Consider the following 25,513-nt stretch of genomic DNA (forward strand, 5'->3'; position numbering starts at 1 on the left):
ACCCGAATCCAATCAGGTATCAGAGCGCTTTACATAGCACCAGTTACGTTACAGGAGGACACACATTCATTTATTTTTTATTTTTTTTGTTAGACACGGGGAGATTAAGTGATTTGCCCAGAATCACAGGAGGTTTAGCGTCGTTACCGAGACTTGAACCCAGTTCCACCAGGTCCGAGGTCGAGCGCCCTAACCGTTAGGCCAACTCCTCTCCACTTACCTGCCGCTTCGCTCCACGCCTGCTGCAGCCGCCTCATTGCTCCGGCTCCTCTACTCATCTGGAAGTAGGTGGGCCTGAAAGTACAGGCTCCCCACCTAATCCAGACGCTGCTCTGATCCTATGAGAGTAGCACCAGGTTGGGTCTGATTGGCCTGGTTTGCAGCTCAGACAGTGCCTGGGAGCCTGTGGGATTTCTTCAACCTGGCTGTGGAACACAGCTGGGTTGGAGAAACTTAACTGTGCATGTCTGTTTGGCCGGCCTAAGACGGCCAGCCAATCTGACATGTGCACTTATGAGTACACTCTACTCCTCCCTGCCATGGCTCGGCCCTCCCCTCCCACTCCCACGTAAGCAGGGTTGACAGAGATAGATAAAACAATAATAACATATTTATTATCTGATTACAGAGGGGCAATTCTCCCCCGCTATTATGGAGGTGCCGCCCCTGTTGTATTCCTCCATATCCATCTGTGTCCACCAAATATTAACCTTTACACAAATGTGCCACTCCTTTTTCACATTCACCTTCTTCCTGCACCACCACAGAGTGCACCATAAAGCCAAACTTTCCCCATCGGGCCAGCACTGAAGCCGTCTGCCCAGCCATGGTGATGCAAGCAACCTCTGTACTCCTTCTTTGTGCTGCTGTTGACCCCTGGAAAACAACAACTGCTTCCACAATGTTACCCTCCCTTTTCTTCTGTGGTTTACCTGTGTCTCCTGTCCTCCATCACAACTTTTGCCCCTCTGTATCCTCCCATTCATCCTGTTCTGTAATTTATCCATCTTCCAAGTCTTTCTCATCTTCATGTTGTTCAAGCTGTCAATATCCCATTTCCCTGTCCTAACCCCATCTTCCTTCCACCCACCTCTGCTTGGTACCCCTCCCATCTGCTACACCACCTTCACCCCAGACATCCAATAATTCAACTTCTAGGCCAATTTATGTCTTCTGCTCTACCGCTGATGTTGACCCGGCCACACAAGATCATGCCTTAACTTCATGCCAGGGCAGGCAAGCTGCACCAGACTTTACCGGTTTGCTCCTACCACCCTCTGCAGGCCTCTGCTCATCAAAAGTTCTCAATCTTACCTGCCTCACCCACTGTGCCACATAAATATTGCTGCTGCATCTGACCCCCCATGCTCCATGGCTGCCTCTTCTGACATCAACCCCCATCTGCCTCTGGACTGTCCCAACTCTCCCCATTTCTCTTGTACCTCCCTGCCCTGCTTGCCTTCTTTTATCATCGCTGCGTTTTTTCCTCTCTAAAGCCCCCAATCTGTTGTAAGAAGCATTGGGCTGCATTCCCTCCCCAAATCATTGAGGCTACACTCCCTCCCTATACATCTTCACACTACACAGTAAATGACTATCTTCCCTATTCATCACCTTATCGATGATTGCCTTCGTGCCTCGCTTAACCTGTGTGGGCCATGCAGACCTTTCTCACTGTTTTTCGAGCGGTGGCAGTGACCCCGCGCTCGTGTCATCACCCTGACCCTGCAAAGGCCTCCACCTCCGCCCTTGGGCACAACACCCTGTGGTGTTCGTCACAAGACATTTCGCTCACGGTGCTGCCACAGACCACATCTACTGCACTGTCAAGGTGGCGGGTGCGGCCTGCAGCTCCCATCTTCCAACCTCAGCAAGATTTTTTTACCTTACTAACTTGAACAGCCCTACAGGTCCTGTCAGCAGGCCACGGGCCTGAACCGCTTACATGAAGTCAAGTCAAGTCAAGTCAACAACATTTCTATAGCACAGACATATCACTCCGAAGAGTCTCATGGCGCTTGCAGCGGCTGGAAGCGGAGAGAGAAAAGTGGAGCGGGATTACTGATCGAACAGCCAGGTCTTAAGTCTGTTTCGAAAACACCCAAGAACGGGGATAGACCGCAAGTCGACCGGCAACTTGTGCCAGGAAAACGGAGCTAGGTATGAGAAAGATCTACCACCCTGCCTGGTGGTAAAAATTCTAAAAGGAGTGAGTAAAGACTTAGCACTTGACCGCAATGCCCTCTGGGGTTTGTACCAGCAGAGTTTTCTGGACCAGTATTGCGGTTTGTTGCCATAAAGGTATTTATGGGTGAGGCACAGGACCTTGAAAAGAATGCGCTTTTTCACTGGGAGCCAATGCAGAGCTCTAAGACATGGGGCAGAGGAGGTTCGTTGAGGGAGATTCAGAATCATCTTGGCTGCAATATTTTGCAACACTTGGAGCTTGTTTAGAAAGGATTAATTTATGGATAACAGAAGCGCATTTCCATAATCCATTCGGTTGGTAATCAGACCCTGAAGCAACGGTTTTCTTGCCTCCAAGGGGATCCATTTAAAGACTCTCAGCAAAGTGCGCATGACTCCGAAACAGGAACTGATCACATGATTAACCTGGGCCCGCATGGACAATTGGTTGTCCATGTAAAAACCCAGATTGCGGACTACCTCCTTAGGAACAGGACAGGCGCCAAGGTCATAGGGCCACCATTCTGAGGACCAGTAGTCTGATGCCTTTCCAAAGAGCATAATCTCGGATTTTGCACAGTTCAGTTGCAGATGGTTATCCTTCATCCATTTGTTGACATGGGACATGCAGTTTTGGAAATGCATCATGGTTTCCTTAGGGTCCGGGCCCAGCGTGACTATGATCTGAGTATCGTCGGCACACGATATAACCTCAAATCCGTATGCTCTGATGACTGAAGCTAAAGGAGCCACATAGAGATTGAAAAGAGTGGGGCTCAAAATGGAGCCCTGTGGGAACACCAGTAGTGACAGGTCTGGTGGAGGAAGTACTAAGTCCCACCTGAACGGTAGTACTGCGGTCCGAGAGGTAGCTTTTGAACCAGTTCAGGGCCGAGCCGCTGACACCAATCTCTCCAAGCCGATGAATTATAATGCTATGGGAGATGGTATCAAATGCGGCTGACAAATCGAGAAGTACGAGGGCTACTGGTTGTTGTCTATCCAGGGCCCGCCTGATGTTATCGGTGACCTCGACCAGTGCCGTCTCCGTACTATGAGCCGCTCTAAACCCTGATTGTGAAGGGTCCAATAGCTCATGACTCTCCAAGTAACCGACAAGTTGCTGGTTAGCAAGGGATTCTACTACTTTCCCGAGATAGGGGAGTAGAGAGATCGGACGGTAGTTAGAGAGGATGCTGGGATCGGCCGAGGGTTTCTTCAAACGAGGCTTCACACAGGCAGTTTTCCAATTAGAGGGGAAGACAGCTTCTGATAATGATTTATTACATAAATCCGTGATATTGCTCACCAATGCTGGAGCGACAATTGCAAGTAGTTTAGAGGAAATAAGGTCAGTAGGAGAGCCAGATTTTATCCTCTGCAGAGTCTTGAGGACTGTCCCTGGATCCACCGCAGTGAATTCCTCGAGATAGTGGGAGGGAACCGCGAGAGCAGGGGAACCGTTAATTAGCTCCAAACTATTTATATTGGACGTAAAAGAGTGATGAATAGTTGAAATTTTTTCTTCGAAAAATTTGGAGAGAGAGTCTGCCCAGTGTGGTGAAACAGGAGCAGGCTGCAAATTCCTGGGAGTCGTAAATTCATTCAGGACCTTATAAAGTTCCTTGGTGGAATTACCTGCCTTGTTTATCCTATTAGTAAGGAACAATGTTTTAGCGGTTTTGATTTCCTGCATATATCTGTGGTGGAGTTCTTTATAAGTGGCACGGTCCTCTAGACATTTATTTTTACGCCATTTGCGCTCCGCTATCCGACACATAGTCTTGGTAGTTCTGAGCTGGTCCGTGAACCAGAGGGCGTTTCTTATCTTGGTCTTTGCCAATGTCATCGGGGCTATATTGTTCAGCGTGTTTGAGACTGCTTCCTCTAATGAAGCCAGCGTTTGAGCTATATTTTGGTCAGCCATTATTAGATTGCGGGGGAAGTGTTCCAGAAAAAGAGGCAAAGTTATTTTGTGCCAGGGTCTTCGCCACGAGGAATCAGTTTTCAAAGACTTGTTTTCTCTGGACATATAAGGAATTAGAAGTTTTAAGAGGCAGTGATCAGTCCATAATAACGGGACGGGTGGTGATACGACTATCTCGGACTGGTTAGTGAAAAGAAGGTCCAAAGTATGACCAGCCGTGTGAGTGGATTCGTGCACCATTTGAGTGAGGCCAAGAATACTCATGGAGGAGATCAATTTCCCAGTGTCAGGGTTGGCATCTACATCGATATGGTAGTTAAAATCCCCAATCATAAGAAAGTTATCTGCTGGCAAGACGTGCGGTGCTAGGAGCTCCAAGAGTTTTTCGGTAAAGTTACCTTTGGGACCAGGTGGACGATACACCAGAGCCCCCCTCCAGGTTCCATGCTGGCCGGCTTTAAGTTTAAAAATACAAATTTCAAGGCAGTTTTCAACAAGGACTTCTAGGACAGTGAGGTCCAGATCGTCCAGAATGGCTATTAATAGACCCCCACCCTCTGTCTGATTCCTATCAGCTCTTGTTATTCTATACTGAGGAGGAAACGCTACATGCATGTCAGGCAAACTATGGTCATGAAGCCAAGTCTCCGTGATTAAACAAATGTCAGGGGCCTCTTGATCTATCAGGGCCCACAATTCAACAGAGTGCTTAGGAATGGAACGAGCGTTCAGGTAAATGGCCTTGAGTTGCTGGTGTTTTCGTCCATCTACAGTACCCTAATGGCACCACCTTTACAGGCCTGATTATGTGGGGGATACGTGAAGCTATCCCAGGGCTTACTATGTGACAGTCGGAGCAGGCCAGAGTGGAAGTATTAATTTCTAATAAATCCTCCCTCGAATATTGTAGGAGAGTCATTTTATAACGAGCAAGAACTTCCAAGAGAGGGGACCAGTTCCCAAACAATGAACATGAAGACCCCAAATGAGGCAAGGCTCATCATTGCCTGTGTCACAGAAGTACTTCTCTAGATCTTACTTCCGAGCCAGTTCCCTACCCTGCTGGTTCTTGGGGCCTCCTCTTTCTCCTCCAGCTCATAGCTCTCCTGCACAGCCCCCAGGAGAAGAGTCAATATTGAGGAATAATGATAGGACTGTTATGGGTCAGTTAATTTCATTATTTTCTAACTGCAGAACATTGAGTTGCTGCACGTTGTAGTTTTGGCTATATGATTTGGTCATCAACACAGTGAACATTTTCCTCACAGTTACAAATCTTGCAAAATGTCCTTGACTACACAATTGTGAAGTTATGTTATGTTATGTTAATTGTAGCTTATATAGTGCATAATCACCTGCAGGTCTCTTAGCGCTTATCGAGAAAGCTCAGGTAGCCACAAAAGTCCCAGGAACATGCAGGCCAGTAAATTATACTGTAGCCAGTGCTACCCTAAACAAATAAGTCTTAAGACATTTTCTAAAGAAAAGGAGGGCAGAGTCCTTCCTAAGGTTCTCCGGTAATTCATTCCAGATTCGGGTAACTAAAACTGAGAATGCTCGGCCACCTTTCGATGCCAATTTGACTCTTGGAAGGGCCAAAAAGACTGCCGTGGATGATCTCAATGTGCGTTCTGGAACATAATTCATCAGACGCTCCTTAATATAGCCCGGGGCTTGGCCAAAATTGACTTTATGGGCGATACAGAGGCCCTTAAACTTGGCTCTCTGTTTAACAGGGAGCCAATGTAACCTGTGCAGCAAAGGGGTGGAATGAGCCCATCTAGGCAGCCTAAAAATCAGCCTGGCTGCATCGTTCATGATCACCTGCATCTTGCTGATTAATTTCTCAGGGAGGCCAATGTATAAAGCATTGCCATAGTCCAATCTGGACACGATCGTAGCAGATACGATCATTTTTAGAGTGGTAGGTGAAAGCAGGAGGGCCAACTTCCGCAGCTGTTGCATTAGACCCAGGCAGGCGCCAACCACCGAGGACACTTGATTGGCCAAGGAGAGGTCGGCATCTATCATAATGCCCAGACTTTTAACGACATCCGCTGGCCTCGGGGCAATGCCAAGGTCCTGCGGCCAGAAAAGGTCGTTCCAGGGGCTCCCCTTAGAGGAGATTACAAGGATCTCAGTCTTGTCCAGGATAACCTTTAGTGAATTGGCTGTCATCCAATTCACCGTGTATCTGAGGATGTTCTGGGCGCTAGACTGAGCTTGCGGGGAGCTATTAATTTGCAGAATCAGTTGGGTGTCATCTGCATAATTAAATACTTGACAGTCCATAGCGGCTAGTGCTGCCACTAGTGGTTGCAGAGACACGTGAAAGAGAAGAGGAGACAGAGTTGAGCCCTGAGGGTCTCCACAGGTAAGGTCACCCCTTTATGATATTCGGTCGCCCAATTGGATCCTTTGGGACCTTCATGACAGAAAGAACTTGATCCACTGATGAGCCAGCCCGCCGATGCCCAAATTAGCAAGTCTCAGCAAGAGTTGTGCATGGTTGACCGTGTCGAACGCTGCCGACAGATCTAACAAAATCAGCGCGCTTGTGTCTTTATTATCAAGTCACACCTGCATGCCCCTCTAGTACTCTTAAAACTGTGTTGATGTGACCTCAATATGTTAGTCAACTGTGCAGCAAATCGTTTTACCTCGAGCACCAGGTATAGCTTCACAAGTTGGAAGTCCATGTCTCAGTGTTCATGTGCAGGTTATTGGTGGGCTGGAGCAATCCATGTGATTTCTCTCCAAATTGAAGAGAAGTAACTGTGTACCTTCATCATTAGTTTACAATTATTCATTCATACTTATTTTTCCTCACAGCGAACATTTAAACTGAGTTTGTTACCAGAAAGAATGTTTAAACGCACAAACCTAGTGGAGATGTGGATATCTTGAAAGTGAGCTATAGATATGACAAAAAACATCACTCATCTATCAATAGAGGGGGCGGCGATGGAATGCTCACTGGGTGTCCGGAAAGGTAAGAAGTCCATAAAGGTTCAGTTACGCTTTCTGGACCTGGCGCTTATTGTGGCAAAAAGAGCCATCACCATGCGTTGGAAGTCAGCCAGATCTCCAACATTACAAGCGTGGCAAAGTGAAGCGGTCAGATGGGCAGGAGCAGAAAGCGCTGCGCTGCGTAGGGAGGAGGCAAAAGGCCTCCGAAAAACAGTGTTATATCTAGACTGGGACACGATGGTTGAAGCATGTAAGAACAACATACAGGCTAATCCCTCTGATGCTCCGAGTACTCAATAGGCAATGGGAGGCAACAACAAGGGAGTGATATGTGCTGATAAACATAGAATTCTAAGTGATGCGGGACAAACAACAACAAGACTCTGTATAATATAGTTGGAGCCCGGGAGGGGGGGTGAGAACCATAGGGGAGGGGGGGTGTAGCGAAATGGATGTTAGTTTAATTCTGCCATTGGAGAATAGTTAACCACCTGTTATGTGGAAAAGATACCATGTACAACGTTTTTCTCCCCTCATTATCACTGTTTCATGTTGCACGATCCTTTGTGGTTGGCGAAGGGGACACCAAGGCCTCCACGGCTCCTTATATGCAACTATGTCGGATTGTTAAAGCAAGAGCTCTCATAAGACTGTATACCAATGATTGTATTAAGTGTGAGATATTGTGATAACAGAAACAAAGAGAAAAGAAAAAAAAACAATAAAGTTTGTTTAAAAAAAAAATAGATATGACAAAAAATCGGGGGTCAGATGCACTATAATACTGCTCAAAAAAACTAGTTGCATACCAGTGCTACATTTTAGGAACTGGCCTAAGTAGGTTGGCTAGCAAAAGTCTAAATCAGAGTGGGTTGCAATCCCACCTACCTCAAAAATAATTCATGAGGTTGATAGCAAATTGTAACTCATGCAGATCACAATTACAGGGCCTGCAAGGGTAAGCAACCCACCCTGTCTATGATTGTGTTCAAAGGAATAATATTTTTAATACAGCTGTTTTCTTGAAAGGAAACAGGATGGATTAAAACATTTTTTTAATATATTTTTAGAACGTTTTACTGAGATGTGGCAGTGGTCGTGGACCTTGGACCACTGTCTATTCACCATGAAACTTTTTTCAACATTCACAAAGGGCAGCTGCCCAAGGGGCACTGTATTCTTTCAGTAAATAGGTGAGCACCCCAATTTAGAGTTGGTAATTTTATATTGGTTTGCTAGCAAAATTCCGGTCACAAATCACTGATAAATTTAACACTGAATCGCTATTTGGAAGGGATGCTCATAACATGCCCCGTCCAAATACCGATTCAGGCGCATATTTACAAAGGGATTGCACCACCGGAACGTCAGTTGTTACCCGTTCCGGTGGCCTAAAGCCCGCCACTTTGCGTGGCTTAACGCCACATTGTAAATATCATACCCTTTCACACAGTTTTCTGTGTGAAAGAGTTGTGCAGTTGATGTTGCTGTGGGCGTTCCACCGCAACACCCATTGCTATTTGGCACTACCCCAGATTTACAAGGATGTGTAAATCTGAGACAGCGCCAAAAACAAACACCATGCAAAAGCAGGTGTGAGATTGGCGATTGCGCTATTTCCATGTAAACATGCCCCAAAGTATGCATTTCTAAACCCAGTTAGCATTTGCTAAAAGTTTTGCGAATTGAGACATGGGTTTAGTGCATATGAAAAATGGTTTCAGCATTCGCAAAACTTCTAATTTACTGTATCGGAGAGTTTCCAAATGTTAAACCCTATGTACATCTGGCCCCTTGTCTATGTAGGCGCAGGGGCAGAGACATCATCCGCTCCCATACTTTCACTGTAACAAGTGGTGAGGAAGGCTCTGAAATGAGCTGAAGAAATACAGAAGTCTGCAGGGGCGGCCCATGCAGGTGAGAGTGGTGGAAGGCTCTGAAATGAGCTGAAGAAAGGCAGAAATTCTGCAGGAGCGGCCCATGCAGGTGAGAGCAGTGGAAGGCTCTGAAATGAGCTGAAGAAAGACAGAAAGTCTGCAGGAGCGGCCCATGCAGGTGAGAGCAGTGGAAGGCTCTGAAATGAGCTGAAAAAATACAGGAAGTCTGCAGGAGCGGCCCATGCAGGTGAGAGCGGTAGAAGGCTCTGAAATGATCTGAAGAAATACAGGAAGTCTGCAGGGGCGGCCCAAGCAGGTGAGAGCGGTGGAAGGCTCTGAAATGAACTGAAGAAATACAGAAAGTCTGCAGGAGCGGCCCATGCAGGTGAGAGCAGTGGAAGGCTCTGAAATGATCTGAAGAAATACAGGAAGTCTGCAGGAGCGGCCCATGCAGGCGAGAGCAGTGGAAGGCTCTGAAATGAGCTGAAAAAATACAGGAAGTCTGCAGGGGCGGCCCATGCAGGTGAGAGCGGTAGAAGGCTCTGAAATGATCTGAAGAAATACAGGAAGTCTGCAGGGGCGGCCCATGCAGGTGAGAGCGGTGGAAGGCTCTGAAATGAGCCAAAGAAATACAGAAAGTCTGCAGGAGCGGCCCATGCAGGTGAGAGCAGTGGAAGGCTCTGAATTGATCTGAAGAAATACAGGAAGTCTGCAGGGGCGGCCCATGCAGGTGAAAGTGGTGGTTCACTCGAGAGACGACGAAGAGGGAAAATTAAATAACTAATTAATGTTCCCTTGTCGTCCTCTGTTGAGTCCCCCCGACTCAGCCCCACTGCTCTTACCTGCATGGGCCGCTCCTGGATATCGGTCCCTATTGGCAGCATCCACTACATGATGATGAGAGAATAAGTCATGGAGGGTGTGCACTCCATGGCGTGATTCTGTTCTCCATCTCTCAAAGAGGCTCCGACGTCCGTTTACTGACAGTAGAGCTACTGGATAGTAGTAAACACAGGCATAATGAGGCAGGTGTTGTTAATTCACAACCGGCCTGACTGTCAATGCAATTAATTAAATAATGCATAACAGCACTATACTGTTTTAGCACCATGAGCTCTGTATCCACAACAGAGAGGTTATATTCATGCTCATGAAAACCTAAAACAACACTGAAGGTGAAGTACTGAATCATATCCATGAACTTGGATGGTTGGAGCAATGTTGTTTTGCAGTCATGTATTTTAGATTTTTGCTCTCTGTCTCACACAAACAAAAACATTAAGATTCATCACTCAAAGGGTTTTCCAGCCTAGCTCTTGTTTGTTGCCAAAACACAGCTCTGGCTTATTTCTCCTCCTCTATAGTCCCTCGCTATCTTTCACTATTACTCCTGTCAGTTCTGCCTTTCCGTGCCCTCTGTCCAATAAAATCTTCGTACTCCAACCCAACTAACATGAGTCCTCTTCTCAGTCTTTAGTCCCCTCTTTGGCCTCTGCTTGTATTCCAATACGTGTTTTGACCTCTGAGTCTCACTCCTCTGCCTATGACACCCCCATTGCACCTTTGCCCTGCTTCTGCTCTTCCTCTGACCTCTCCTCCTGCCTGTAGCCATTCTTTTTACCTGAGTTCACACCTGCCAGGAGAACCGTCTCTCCTCCATCTTCTTTCCTGTACACTTCCTAATCCTGTAAGCAGTGGCGGTTCCTCCACGAGAGCGGAGGAGCATCACTCCACCTGCTGCGAGTGCAGCAGGCAAACACACACAAATAAAATAGCATTACCACCAGCTTGCTCTGTGTACAGTGCGAACATACGTCATGGGGTGGGGCTGAATCCTGCTATTGTAGGATTACTGTTGCCACTTTCAGTGCATGTTGGGCTGGCTACCTACGACCAGCCTGACATGCGCACTGTAGACCCAGCAATACCCCGGCTGCGAAACAGCTGGGGGATTGCTGGCACAGGACCCAGCCTCAAATGAGCCCTGGGTTAGCCTCCACCCACCAATCCTGGAGCTGCTCTCACGCTGATGAGAGCAGCTCCAGGATTGGTTTGATTCACGTTGCACTGAGAAGGAAGTCCTTCCATTCCTGCTCGTGGAACACCGGGGAGAAGTGCCACATATATGGTGAGTTTGGGCCATCGCGCCTCACCATGGGCCCTATTCACAAAAGTACCTGAGACAAAGTTAGGATTTTGTCTCAGATTACTTTTGTGAATCAGGCCTCATATTTTTAAATGATAGCTGCCACTGCCAGTAATACCCCAGAAACCCCCTTTCTTACTCTCCTGGTCACACCTCTCTTGGTCTATACTGTCCATGCTTCCTCTGTCACTCACTACTACATCTATGCTACATTTGAAATGTGTCAACTTTGGTTCCTAGTGGTTTTCTTGTGCGGCACTGCATTATGGCTGACTGTGCACAGCATCTACAGAGGCTCTCAGTGCTGTTCTGTAGAGTGTAGGTTCACTGTTTGCAGGAGTGATGTTCACTCTTTCCAATATTTTAGTGACAACTATAAGGTGCAGTGCTTCAGCGATGGTAAAGGTTTGCCGTGTTGTCTCAAGGACATGTCTGTATAGTGCTGTAGTGGATTAGGCGAAATACCAATTAGAGGGAGCATGTCATGTTCTGAAGGGAGATCCCATTATGCAGTGCTGCAGTGAGCATACCTACGGTCAGCATTTTGCTAGAAAGGGTGTCTGACAGCAGAAGCTACAGACATACTCGGCACTCAGTCATAAATATGAGCGGCTCATCCATTTCTTTGTCTTGCATCAATGAGAGCCTGGATGGAATACCTCTACCTGGGTAATGCAATCACAGCTGCAACACCCCTGGCAGATATCAAGGTACCTATTACAAGTAATACACCTTCCAACGCCACAAGATTTATGACTCAAGTGCTTTAAATAGATTTTGAAAATGCAACCATTTTTCTACAAACATCAACATATGAGTTCTGAAAATACACATATTTTCGTCTCGTACACACACTTTTCAATTTTGGTATACATATATTAATTCAACCAAGCAACAACTTTTAATTTAGCAGGCTGGGCTGAACACACACACAAGAGCTACTTACACATAGCTGGAGAGCTACTGGTAGCTCACAAACTACTTGTTGGAGAAACCTGGTCTAACCTGATCCAATTTTGGATGAGATGGCCCTACCTTCACTCCTAAGTGCTAGCAGTAAATATGTAAATATGCCATACGCTGCACATGTATTTCATTGGAGCTTGGTAAAAGCAAGGGAACATTTTTATGCTTTTCAGTTGAAATATTGGTTGATTTGAAGGGGGCATGTGTATTCCAATTCCTGTAGGAAGGCTCGCTTAATTGTGTACTGACTCCTATACCCATGATATGTGATCCTCTCCAGGATATGATTATCGATCTCAAGACGGCTAACTCCGCCATCTATAATACCAAGACTGGAAAATAGAGTAACATTAAAATTAACACCTTACAATGCTTAAGCGGCAGATGTGCCGCATAACGCACAATACAATAAAGGTATTATTAATTCTTCAATGGCAAAAAATCATTGTGCTCAGGCTGCAATCTTTTCTAGTTTTGCTCTTAAACATTGTGTTACCGTAACTTTCAAAATGTAGCCCTTGAGTGTGGAAAGTTGGTTTTTATCGGTGTGTAGTATGGAAGTGGGTGCATAACTCTATATACAAAATGCATTCTATTATATTAAAGCGTTTCAAGGCCATACCTCAGCAAACAGTAGTTTTATTTGTACTCCTCCGCCCCTTTGTCCACCCCACCACACTCCCACATGCTCCATGTCCCAATACTAATCCTGTTAATGGAATGAGAAGCGGGGCATCGACTGACAGCTCCAAAGTCCTACCTGGCTTCTTTCTTACTTTTTGATCTCTGTGTGTAATTCTTTTTCCTTTTTTATATCCTAATTTACTGTCTAAACGTGGCAACCCGCCATGTTAAGATGCAAGCGTCACATTCATACACCATCCTCCATCTGTACAGGTAGGGACATCACTGGATGTCCCATCTTCCATCTGGTCAGGAAGTGGCATCACTGGATTTCCAATCTCAATCACACAGTCCTGCAACCACCTACACAGCACTCCTCCACACCCACCTACTCATCAAACATGCCTCAGAGATCTGGACCTGCTGCATGAGAATGTTCACACCTACTTCTCCTCACGGAAACCTGGCTGAACCCTGTATCGGCACCTGACATCGCCACAGCCCCCCCCCACACCTTAAAGATTGCCAGTCAGGACGGACTTCACAAGCCGCTTGGTGGCTGAATCACCACCAGCCACAACAAAAGCCATCAGCTCCACCACCTCTATGGACACGTTATCCTCCAACATGCAGCACTTGTCAAGCGCCACATTGCAGTCAACTTTTCCGTAAGCAGCACTCATCTACAGACTACTGGGACCGTGCACTAACTTCATCAACGACTTTGTCCCACCACTCGCCCTCGATGCTAGAAATTACACCTTACTCAGAGACTGGAACTTTCACCTGAGGAGAACACTGACCCCAACTCAAAAGTACTCATCGAAGACCTTGGAAGCCTGGGCATCACCCAGTGAGTAACAGGACCTACCCACATCTCTAGACACCTCCTGATCCCTATTTTCACCACCTTCGACAACATCCAAGTCAACAAGCCCACACCAGTCTCCTAGACAGACCACACCTTCATCAAGTTCAGTATCCCTATCCCGGGCCACCTCACATGCACCACAACCTAACCAGCCCAGTGAAACTGGATCACCATCACTGACAAGAACTGGAAAACTGCTCATAACATCCATTAACTCGAACACAGACACAGCCTCCCCAAAGCCATCAAGAATTTCAACAGTTGGATCATCTACTGCAATGACTCCCTGGTCTTTCCTGAAACACACCAACACAACAAGATCTAGACCTCAGGCCATTTGGTACCCAGAGGAACTAAGACTGATTAAATGGCACTGAAAACAATTGGAGCACAAATGGATAATGAGCCAGGACTATGAAGGAAGGAGCATGTTCAAATCCACCCTGAGAAACTGCCACTAAAAGATCTAGACCACGAAACGTGCCACTCTGGCAAACTGGATCAATGCTAGCACCAACAGAAGCAAATACATCTTGCAATTCTACTTAATCACTCCCTTGCAGGACTTCTGCAACAATATCTCTCAATTGTTCAGCAACAAAATCACTGCCATTTACAGCAACTTCAACCTGCAACCGGTCCAAAAGACCTCGCCGAATGCTTCCCGATCTTATCCAAAGAACCGATGCTAACCACATGGCCGATCGTTCACCCCAAAATAAATTGCTGCCACCATGAACTCCAAACATGAAGTCCATCCACTCAAGAGCCCCATTTAGACCCCTGCTCCCATCACAGCTACTCCAGATAACTGCAAACCGTCAGTACCATGCCTATTCTGAATGCCTCCACCCTTTCCGAATCCTTCTTAGGCACTTGGAAATGTGTAACTGTCCTCCCATCGCTGAGGAAACCGTCTGCGGATTCTTAAACACTAGCCAAATACAGACTGATCTATCTGCTGCCATTCCAGGCCAGGATCTTAAAGAAAATCATGAACAAATGCCTGAACGAATACCTCAACATCAACCAACTCCTCAACACCACTCAGTCAGCTTTCCGACCCAACCACAGCATGGAAACTGCCATCAACGCCGCCAGAGGAAACATTCGCATGACTCTGGGTGTAGAAACACAACATCACTCATCCTCCTGGACTTTTCTGGAGCATTTTGGCAAGGTCTCCCACCCCATCCACATCCAAAGCCTATATAATATTGAAATCTATGGACAAGCACTCTGATGCATCTGCTACATCCTGACTGAAAGGACCGTGACAGTCAGTCTGGCACCGTACCGCTCAAATGTCCGTGACCTCAGCTACAGAGTTCTGCAAGGATTCTCCATGAACTCAACCCTCTTCAAGCATGCATGTTCCCTCTAGCAAGCATCATTCACTCTCATGACATCTATGTTATCTCATACACCGACGACACCCAACTCATTCTGTTCCTTACATGCAAGACGCCTTGTTCCCCGGATCATGTTAAATGTTTGCATTACTGAAATTGCCCACTGGATGAAGACCAGCTGTTTGAACACCGACAAGCCTGAAATAGAGATCATGGGGAACAGCACTTCACTGTGGGTTTCCACTAGGCAGCTAGCAGACCAAGTTACCACTCACACCAAGAACCTAGAGATTGACATTGACAGCAAATTTAACATGACTGCTCAATACAATGCTTAAGACAATGCCATCACCTCCTCATGCTTCCATACTCTGAAGATGCTGAGGAAGATTTTCAAATGGCTCCCAATCCGCACCCGGAAAACCCTCATGCATACATCCTGTATGTCGGCATCAACAAAAATGCACCAGAAGGCTGCAGAGCATTTAGAACTGGGTAATCAGAATCACTCTCAGCCTCCCACACCACGCCGCACTCACATCACACCACACCTGGAGGAGTTTCACTGTCTCTGCACACACAAACAAGCACAATTCAAACTCCTTGCCCACACTTTGAAGGCACTATTTAACATTGCCCCAGCATACCTCAACAGTCGTATCAGCTTTCACAAATCTTCCAGACACATCCGCTCACCCGAACTCCTACTTGCTCACGTCTCTCGCATATGGAAAACGCATCCAGCAGTCAAGCCTTCTACATCGTTCTTAAAGCATGGAACAACCTGCCACTACACTCTAGAGCCTCCTCCTCCTCACTTCATGAATCCTGCAAGAAGCAGAAGACCTGGTTTACAAGTAGTCTCACTAGGCACTGGGTTTGACTAGCCTCACGCCTCCTCAGTACCAGGTGCCCTTCTGGGTGACAGTGTGCTCTACGAATCTGCATAGAATAACATGCATATACTTCATAATGTACACATCACACCAAATGCATGCACATTGGTGGCAATGGGTGTTTTTGGATCAAAAGCCATTTCAAGACTGCTGACCATACAGGTACAATTGGTAAAAACCAGTGACAACCAACACTTCTGCCTTTTAGAGCTGAGACTTACTAAATTTGCCAATGCTTGTTGTCACAGTGCTTCAATACTTTATGGACTTGATGAGTGCTATATAAATCACATTGGTCCATCAGTGAACAAGCCAAGTAGCACTGGGAGAAGTTGTTTCTTTCATATTGTGCATTTGCATCTAAATTAAAACCATCAGTAGGCTAACTCAATTCGGCTTAGACAAACCTTTCATTGTGAGATAACTTAAAGCAATGCCATTAAATTGAAGTTTGCCTTGCTGGAGACAAAATAAGTAACCAGCTTTAAACTTTCACAAGTTGAAATCCACATTGAATGATAACAAATGATTTACAGATTTAGAAAGGAAAGAAAATCAAATTTTCTCTTCAGTGAATTTAGAACTGCTGAACACCCTCTCCAGCTTTTCTCTAGGATACAAGAGGTCTTGCTTATGATACACACCAATAGTTTAAAGCTTAAGGCTCGGTTTATTAAACGGCTTAGGGAATAAGTCCTTTGTTTCCTTCCAGCAGTCTTCTTGTGGTGTCTAGGGGATGTTCAACTGAAACTACTTGTTGGTCCTGGTATCAATCTGTTGTGAAACCGAGTGCCCTGCGGATGGCTCCCTTATTTGTCTCTTCATTGTTTCCTACTTCGAGTTGCTGGTCTGAGTAAAAAAGTTAAATATTATTTCAGCTTTCAAAGAATGCTTCCCTCCACTTACTACATAGTTTATACAACTGCTAATTGCTTAAACTATATTACACACCCCACATACGCACACTCTCTTCAATCTTAGAAAATAAAGGAACATAGTTTTTGTTTGTTTACTACAATAAAGATTAAACAGTTTAATGTTTGTGGCCTACCTGGTCCCGGGGGCAGGTGTTTTTGAAGTTGATGCATAATTTCCTGCAACACTTTTAGCTTTTACCTTCCCTTCAGGGTCGGCTCCTTTAACGTAGAGGCACATTATCAATAAAACATATTAAAACAAAAAAATGCTCTGAAAAAGTAACCTTGCTTCTTTGAGTATTAATCAACATATTTGGGTTCTCTAGTTTTTGTAGTTGATAGCAATGCTGTTGTACATAGTGGAGTACATTACATAAATGTCTATTACAACAAAAGGCGTTAGCATCATTAAACTGACATGAACATGCATTAGCTTTCTGTTCATGCATTTCACTGTCAATTCGACTGGACTGTTAAATTCAAAGAAATATTAGGTTCACTTCCAGTGCTAGAGAGAGGGAATATATAATTCAAATCAAATCAAAGAAAACTTTATTCGGTTGTTATCAAACCATAAAAGTCACAGATAAAAAAGCCAATACAAAAAAAAAAATCAATTCAGTTTGTACTTCAGTCATGTTAAAATTTTACAAAACATGACACCTTACCATATGAGTAAACAGTTACTTTTCTTTAGTGCATAGTGCCTTTAACTAGCGGGCCCAAAAAGAAACAACTTAACACATTTAAAATGAATGAGGACACAACAAATCAACGACCATCCAGGTCCAGTCATTTAAAATTATATGTCGTAGATTAAACACAATAAAACAATAATCATTCATTTTTCTTTAGAAAGTGCATGGGGGCATATCAGCAACAACCGGTGATAATTATCGCTAAGCGCACTTAGCGCTAGGATAATTATCGCCGGCTAGCGTGGATTTTTATCGCTGAGATAGCGTGCTATTAGCAACGCTTATCTCAAAAGCGATAAAAATCCTCATGCTAACTGCCTAACGTGAGATTATCGCTGGAAACGATAATCTCACGCAATGTGGTGTTAGCTTAATGATAGGGACACACAAACTTAGCCATGATATCCACCTTCCATAGGATATCATGGCAAAGTCAGTCCTGAAGCAGGCGTAAGGAAAGTAGCGATAACAGGGGTTATTGCTACTTTTCTTGCCGCTATGCTTCATAGCGTGGGGCATGATGATCGGAGAAATGTCGCTTTCTCCTGTCATGTCAGGTCAGGAACGTCCACTTTGCATCTCATTAGAGATGCAAAGCTGGGCGTTAGGAATTCCTACGCTAACGCAAGTTTTCACGCATTAGCGTGAGCTTGCTAATTAGGCGATAAAATTATCGCCACTTTTCGGCCGAAAACGGCCGCAAAAGCGGTGATAATTCTATCGGCCCACCTTGCTGATATGCCCCATGGTGCCTTTAACCAACGCCTAAAATCTCAAACAGAAATAGGAACCTAGAGACAGACAGTTATACAAAGTGCATGGTGCCTATTAAAGTTGCCAGAAAAGGTTTCAAAGTCTCCAAATGTACAAATAACCTAGTATATAGGCTAGTGTGAAAGATCAAGTTTAAAACAATCTTAGAGGTGAAGCAGAGCAATCACTTTCCGACTAGTCTCCTTAAACGAGTTGCAGCAGAGATGAATCTGTAAAGCATTTCGCAGATATATTCTAATTGGAGTAGCCGAAGGTAAAATAGAGCTGGCCTGCATTTTCTAATATTCAGCACCCTCTGGAGTGGTAAAATTTATTCTCTGCGCGGATTATCATATAGCTGACAAAAAAAGAGAAAATGCAGCTCTATTTTTACAGTGTGCGTTTCCCACCACCCTGACATGTGACTTGGCTGTGTTGGTCTTTAGGCATAGCACACTCATAAATTCATTGAATGTGTTAACTAGGGATTGGAGCCTCACATCTGTTCTTCAGATTAGAACAGTCATCTGCATATAATAGAGCAGGAAGATTTCTCTGCCCCACACTTGGAACGTCAATCGCCCCTACATTCAAACAACTCTCACACAGGCACATGTATCAAAAGAAAAACCGTTCGCAAACGGGCAGATTCTCAGAATCTGCCCCTTTGCGACCGGTATTTTTGCATTTGTGGTGCATCATCCCAAATGCAAAAATCGCAATTTAAGTAATCTCTAAATTGCGGTTACTTAAATTGCAATTGCATTTAAGGAATCGCAAATTGAGATTCCTTAAATGCTTTGCATTAAAGTAAAAAAATCAGTGATTTCGCTAACAGGGGGCGCAAATTACCATGAAGTTGAACTTCATGGTAATTTGCAAAACTTTGAAAAATGCACTTTTGTGCATTTTTCAAAGTTTCATGTTGCGCATGTGTGTGCGCAACATATGTGCACAGATCAGTTTCAGGGGGTGCAACAGGGTGTCCTTTTAACACCCTTGCACCCTGAAATTGCATGCGCAATTTGCGAGCACCTATTGGTACATGCGAATTACGTATGCAATTTCCCATTCATTTCTATGGGCCTGTAGGCCCATAGGAATGAATGGGAAGCCATTCCTTATTTGCGACTCGCACTTTGCGAGTCGCAAATAAGGAATGTGTAGATTCCTACATGCATAGGCTTTTGCGAGTCCTTAATTGCGATTCCTTAATTATCACAATTAAGGACTCGCAAAATCCTACCTTGATGCATGTGCCTGCATATCTTTTACATACAGGCAAAACAAAAACGGGGCTAACACACACCTCTGTGGGACGCCTCTATTCATCTTAAATGTAGAAGACAATTCTCCATCCGTCCTATATCTCACTCTGCCCATGACATTGCAGTGTATTTGTGCTAAGAAGTGAACCAGGGGTGCATCAATACCCATTTCTAACATCTTTTGCGATAATTTTCCTCTTACTACACAATCAAAGGCAGAAGTCAAGTTTATGAAGCCCAAATATAGATTGGTTTTCTTGCCAAAGTACATTTACTTGAAGATGTATGATGTTACAACGCATGCTTTTACAACGCATGCTGTTACAATGAAAGTTTTACAACGCGAGTGCATTGACAACGCAGGACATTACAACGCAAGTCTTTACATCGACTTGCACTAGATGGCGTGCTAACATTAAAAAAGTGTAATTTACTATTCCAACTCCAGTCCACGTAACAGTAGGGAAGGTGTTGGGATAGTAAACTACACTATTTTTAATGTTAGCACGCCATCTAGTGCAAGTCGATATAAAGACTTGCGTTGTAATGTCCTGCGTTGTCAATGCACTCGCGTTGTAAAACTTTCGTTGTAACAGCATGCGTTGTTAAAGTTGCGTTGTAAAGGTTGTTCTCCAGAAAAAAGCCCCTTTTCAGCTAGCCATGATTCAAGGTGGTCGAGTAAAACCTTTCCCATCAACTTACATGTAGTGTCAATCATGGATACAGGGCGATAGCATTTGGGGTTCGACTTGTCTCCCTTTTTAAAAATAGGAACAATTATTGCAGTGGACCAAGATTCTGGCGGTCCTGTGACTGCAATACAACTTAGAATATTAGTTAAAATAGGGAGCCATAGACCAGGTTTTGCCAGGAAGAGATCTGCTGTAATGCCATCTGGGCCTGCTGCCTTGTTTTTCTTGGTCAAACTAAGTGCCGTTGTGATTTCCTGGATTGTAGGCGGATCTAGCTTTGTCACAGCCCCTACTGCATAATTATCACAGGCATCGCTACTCCTATAGATTGCGAAGAAATGGGCAACCCATTCAAGTGGGGGGATTGTGACATCAAAGGTGTTACTATGACTGTCCTGGAGGAAAGGACCATTGATGGTCTTCCAAAAGAGACTGCAGTTTCTGGTGACACTAGCTTCGTACAGCCTCTCCCAAGCCTCCTTCTTAATAGTTTCCTCCATTCAGCTAAAAGTCTTTTTATACTGGCGTCTACAGGCTCGTAACAGTTCATGATCCCTGGGCTTTTGTGTTAAAGTTTCCAGTAACTTAGAGTGTGACTTTGAACAATCACTGTTGAACCCTTAGAATTGTTCACACGCACTATGTCTTCTGTCAGTGTTTAAAATCTCATTAAGTGTAAGTGTAATGGCAGTGAAGGATTCTAACATGGTCTTTGGATTTACATCACTTTCAAGGCACATCAGGAATTGTGGTCTATTAATGTTCAGTATTTTTTCCAAAACCATTTCAGGATTCATGGTAAACGATTTTCATATAAGGCCCTTGTTTCTATTATGGGATAAGGGGGGCACTACTGGGCTCCTTTTCCTGATAAGTATTTCAAACTGAATTAATAAAGGAAGATGATCGCTAAAGAATATTTTTAAAATCGAGAAATCTACTAACTTGGGTTTAAAGTGGTCAGAAAGTGCAATTAAATCAATAAGGCTGCCCATCCTACTACTAATATGTGTGAACTCCTCCTGATAAGGGGATATGTTCAAAATGACATTGTATCTCAGGGGATTGTTCCATGTAGGTACATGCAGACTCCTGTGACAAAGCACAGGGTCTACAGTTAAAATCTCCACCCCATAATATTATATAATCAGTATTCAACTCCATAATGTGTTTGCCTAATGAGTATTCAAGACTATCCGCTATTTCAGGATTAGCAGAAATAAAATTGTTATAATAAAAATTTACAATAATAAGTCTGACATTTACTTGATATAAAACATTAATAAATTGAAAGTGTGGTGAATCCAGGTTAAAGGGATAAACTTTGTTGGCCAGGGTTGTTGATATTAATGTAAGCAGGCTGCCGCGATCATGACCTACATTTGATTGGACAGCAGGTGTGTCAATGGATATGGAGCCATCTATGTAAATCTTGTCGCAAACCCAGGTCTCTTGACGACAGATAATATTGTGGCCATTTATAAAATCTAGCCAGTCATCATTTCTAACCCTGGACACGAGTCTGGCTACATTCCAAAACAAACAACTGACACTGTTGCCCTTATGTGTAACAACCGTACTCTCTCTAGGAGGAGCACTTAGATCACAACTACTTAAGGCCTGACAAGTCGTTTCTTTGCTACTTGTATTTTCAATAACTGTGTCCGTACATATAGATACCGGGGGCAGTAGAGATACCCTGGATGCCTGTTGAGTTAACCTCCCGGACTCTTTCACACGGCCTGGGACAGAGACTAGTCTCTGTATGTGTAGTCAATCAATTTGCTCGAGAGGAGACAAACAGTTATATGTTGAAATGGCATATAGCTCCAAAGCACCAATTTTGAAAAATAGTGGCTTTAAAATATGCTGCTTAAAAAGTCTATAAAAGTAACCCAGAGGTACTGGCTGAATCCTTCCTCCTGGTAAAGGTGACCTGGATACTCTGTCCAAGAGACGAAGCTGATCAAGATAAGCACCACTTGGAGAAGGAATTCTAAGTGGAGGAGTTTGGGAACTGTAGTGCAAGGGGATTGTACGGAAGGTGAAATAATACTCCCTTTGCTAAGGATTGGAATAGAGGAAACGATGGACATCTCAGCCAAAAAGGTGTTATCACAATTACCTTCACCCCTTCCCACTGGATGTTCTGAAGCACTCTTGGAAGAAGAGGACTAGGAGGGAAGGCATACTGTAACCCTTGAGGCCATGGGATCACCAGGCTATCCACTACTCATGCTTGCTGGCATGATGTTTCTTTGCAGGCACATTGAGTTGTTTGGAAAAGTGAATAGATCCAAACATAGTCTCCCGAACATCAAGCAAACTTGATTAAACTATTGGGAAGAAATGTGATATGTCATTGATGAAGGAAGGTTGTGACTGAGACTGTCCCCCAAAACTTTCAATGTGCCTTAGATGTACACTGCCCTTATTGTGAGTATATGTTTGTCTGCCCAGGCAAAGATCTAAGAGGCTACCAGGTTTAGTAATATTCTCATCATAACCCTTTACTGATTTACGTAGCACCTTGACATCTGGTTGTCTTTTCTCACACCCAGATAATTTATAACAGGAGATGGTACACAACTAAAACTCTCTCCAGTTTGATTACTGGATGCTCTCCCAAGGTAACCATGGAGCCTTCTTTTTCTGATTCTCTGAAACCACTCCCCGGCCCCAAAGACGGGCATCTGTGGTCAAAAGAAGTGGAGTATTGAAAAGGAACCTACTTGAGCAAATTGTCTTCTATTAACCACCACGACAGATCTTGGGATATCTGGGATTTCAAAGTACAACTGATGTTGATTCTGTTAAAAGATCCTGTACTCACAACAATGACCTGGCTATGGTCCTTGAATTATTCCAACAATGTTCGGATGCCAGTTTGAATTGATGTCATCCTGTTGCGTGGAAGAAAAGCTGCGCCCACTTGGGTATCAAACCACTCTCCGATTTTTTTTATTTTTTTTATTTTAGATGGAACTAACTGTGACTTCCGGAGATTCAAGATCAAGCACAGTTCCTGAAGAGAGATTGGGAGCTGATAGTAACCAATCCTCTAGATGAGAAAACACCAATGCATTCAGTTGGAAAAAAGCTACACTAGGTGCTAGTACCTTTGCAAATATTTGAGACAACATTACCAGATCAAATGGGAACTGAAAATGCCATTCTTCCACTGTGAACCTCAAAATTGATAGACTGTGATATAAATCGGGACATGAAAATAGGAATCCCGAAGGTCCAACGTCAATAGTCACCTGACATGATCAGGGATGATGGTTTGTGATTAAACCATCCAGAATGGTTCTACAACAAATGTGTTTTAAATGCCTTCAAATCCAGGATGGGGAGATACTTGCCATTTGACTTTGAGAGTTGTCCCTCTAGGACTGGTAATAGTACCTTCTTAAAGAGTCAAATGTGGATCCCAGATGTTAAAAACTGATTCTTTATACTGTCTTGTAATGGAGTATGGAAATTTGAACCTTAACCGATAACCGTGTACTACTATTGAGAGAACCCATGTGTATGTTATTGTTTGTTTCTACGTACTTCAATCTTCCTACCCACTTCCAGATAGTCATATGTGTTGATGCTGGTCTCGACTACATGAGGGGGGTTGTCAGCCTTCATTATTAAAAGCACTCCACTGAACCTGTCCCGTCCTTCAAAGGGACGCATGTCCTAACTGTTGAAGACAAACATCTTGGATATAGATATTTTTTTTTTATCAGTGAAGCATTTAAAAGGCCTTAGTGTGTTGATGTCAGGGTCAAACAGCTCTTGACCAAAGAAAGGTAAATTATAAATCAATGACCTCTGATTTGCCTCCAACTTTCAGGATTTCACTCTTAAGGTTATATGCCCAGCAATTGATGCAACTGGTGCTGAAGTAGATGCCCACAAACTGTCAAATGGGGTATCTGACAGGAAACAAGCAAACAATTCCATATTTACCAGAAGAGTAGTTGGGCCCTCTTTTGCTTATAGACAGTCAAAAAGAGCATAGAAGGACTTGTGTAGCATAGGCACTAAAGTGATTGATTTTACTTCGTAATTAGAGGCTGTTTTAAGGTCATTGCTACCTTCTTATAAACTGAATCGGGGTAATGTAAAATTTTCTGATGGCAATATAGATGAAGAAGCCATTGATGACATTATAGTATTGGTCTTTTCAATTTAGTGGAATGATGTCCTCAACCCTTCAATTAACTATTTCTTGTTGGGAAATCTAGGAATCTCCGTCTCTTTCCACTACTTTAGTATTAAGGTCCTTATTATATCCGACGAGAGATAGTACTGTTCTCTTAGTAATGTTGTCTTTAGTGCTACATTGAGCACTCTTTATGCTGACGTCTTTCCTCAAACCATGCACCTCAATAATAAGTTTCAGAACATCCTGCAATTGAGGTGCTTTAATATATTTGGCATGAGGATCAACAACTTGGTCTTCATCATCATCTGTCCTCATTCTTTTGTTTTGTGGCTCGGCTAGGGCATTGTCCACTGCCTCTTTAATTTGTGATTGCAAGTCTGTTCATGAAATCTGCAGCAGCTCTTGTTCATACTCCTATACAGAGAGCTGCAGATTCTTCTGTTTTTCAGCCAGTTTCCTGGCTGTCATTGTGATTCAGAAAACAGGAAGGTGCTAGAACAGTGCTCCATTTCCTGTTTTATCAGGAGATTTGGGTGCCCAACAAAACCTTGCTGGCTGATTCCTCTGACGTTGGCCTCAGGCACCCCGGTAAGGGCCGTGGAAGCGCACCATGGAGCTCCTGATCGGGCCAACCATGAAGGTACTGCAAGCCTCTCTGTCCCAGTACAGCACATGGGAGTGGAGCACATTCATGATTGTTGCAACTAAAAAAAAACTGCTTGATCAGCGAAGTGGTAAGTAAACACAAGCTTTTAGGAAACGTTGTTGAGGAAGGAAATACTTTTAAATGAATTAGTAACTAAAGTGTGCTAATTTCATCAGCATTTCCGTCAGGAAAACAGACAGCAGGAGGAGGAGCAGGGGGAGGGACCATTAATGCCAAGTGGGCAGTAAACATAGGAAAAACATGCCCGAAAAGTATTTGTGTTTGAAAGGGGGGAGGGCATTTTTGAGCATGCTACAGTTGTCGGAAGGAGGGAACAACTTATGTCATTAGGAACAGGACAAGGAGGACAACATGAGGAGTAATGCTGACCCAGGTACACCAAGTGAAAACAGTAAAAACCAATCTCTTAAAAATAATAGGGAAAAATCAATGCAGAAGCAATGGAAGAGCTGAATCAGAACTGTTTTAGTGACAAAAAACATCTTGAAAAGAGAGTTAAATATTGTTCAAGAAACAAGTAACACAATGCCATTGAGCTTA

The 25,513-nt window shown here is 44.2% G+C and overlaps 1 protein-coding gene across 2 annotated transcripts in view; it reads right to left on the reverse strand.

Moving 5' to 3' along the window:
• Positions 1 to 16,485: 16,485 nt before the first annotated feature.
• The window catches only part of ZC2HC1B (zinc finger C2HC-type containing 1B), a 292,907-nt gene continuing 283,879 nt past the window's right edge, over positions 16,486 to 25,513 (reverse strand). Inside the window, exons 8-9 of one of the 2 annotated variants that reach the window (XM_085609304.1) lie at positions 16,868 to 16,952; positions 16,486 to 16,665 (exon numbers count right to left, since the gene is read on the reverse strand). In XM_085609304.1, the coding sequence (XP_085465430.1) occupies positions 16,638 to 16,665; positions 16,868 to 16,952 (113 nt within the window). In that variant the 3' untranslated portion in view covers positions 16,486 to 16,637. Of the gene's footprint in view, positions 16,666 to 16,867; positions 16,953 to 25,513 lie in introns of those variants that run through there. The other variant, XM_085609303.1, reaches the window with a different exon arrangement.

Source organism: Triturus cristatus, chromosome 6 (assembly GCF_964204655.1).
Source record: "Triturus cristatus chromosome 6, aTriCri1.1, whole genome shotgun sequence".
Taxonomy (NCBI): Eukaryota; Metazoa; Chordata; class Amphibia; order Caudata; family Salamandridae; genus Triturus; species Triturus cristatus.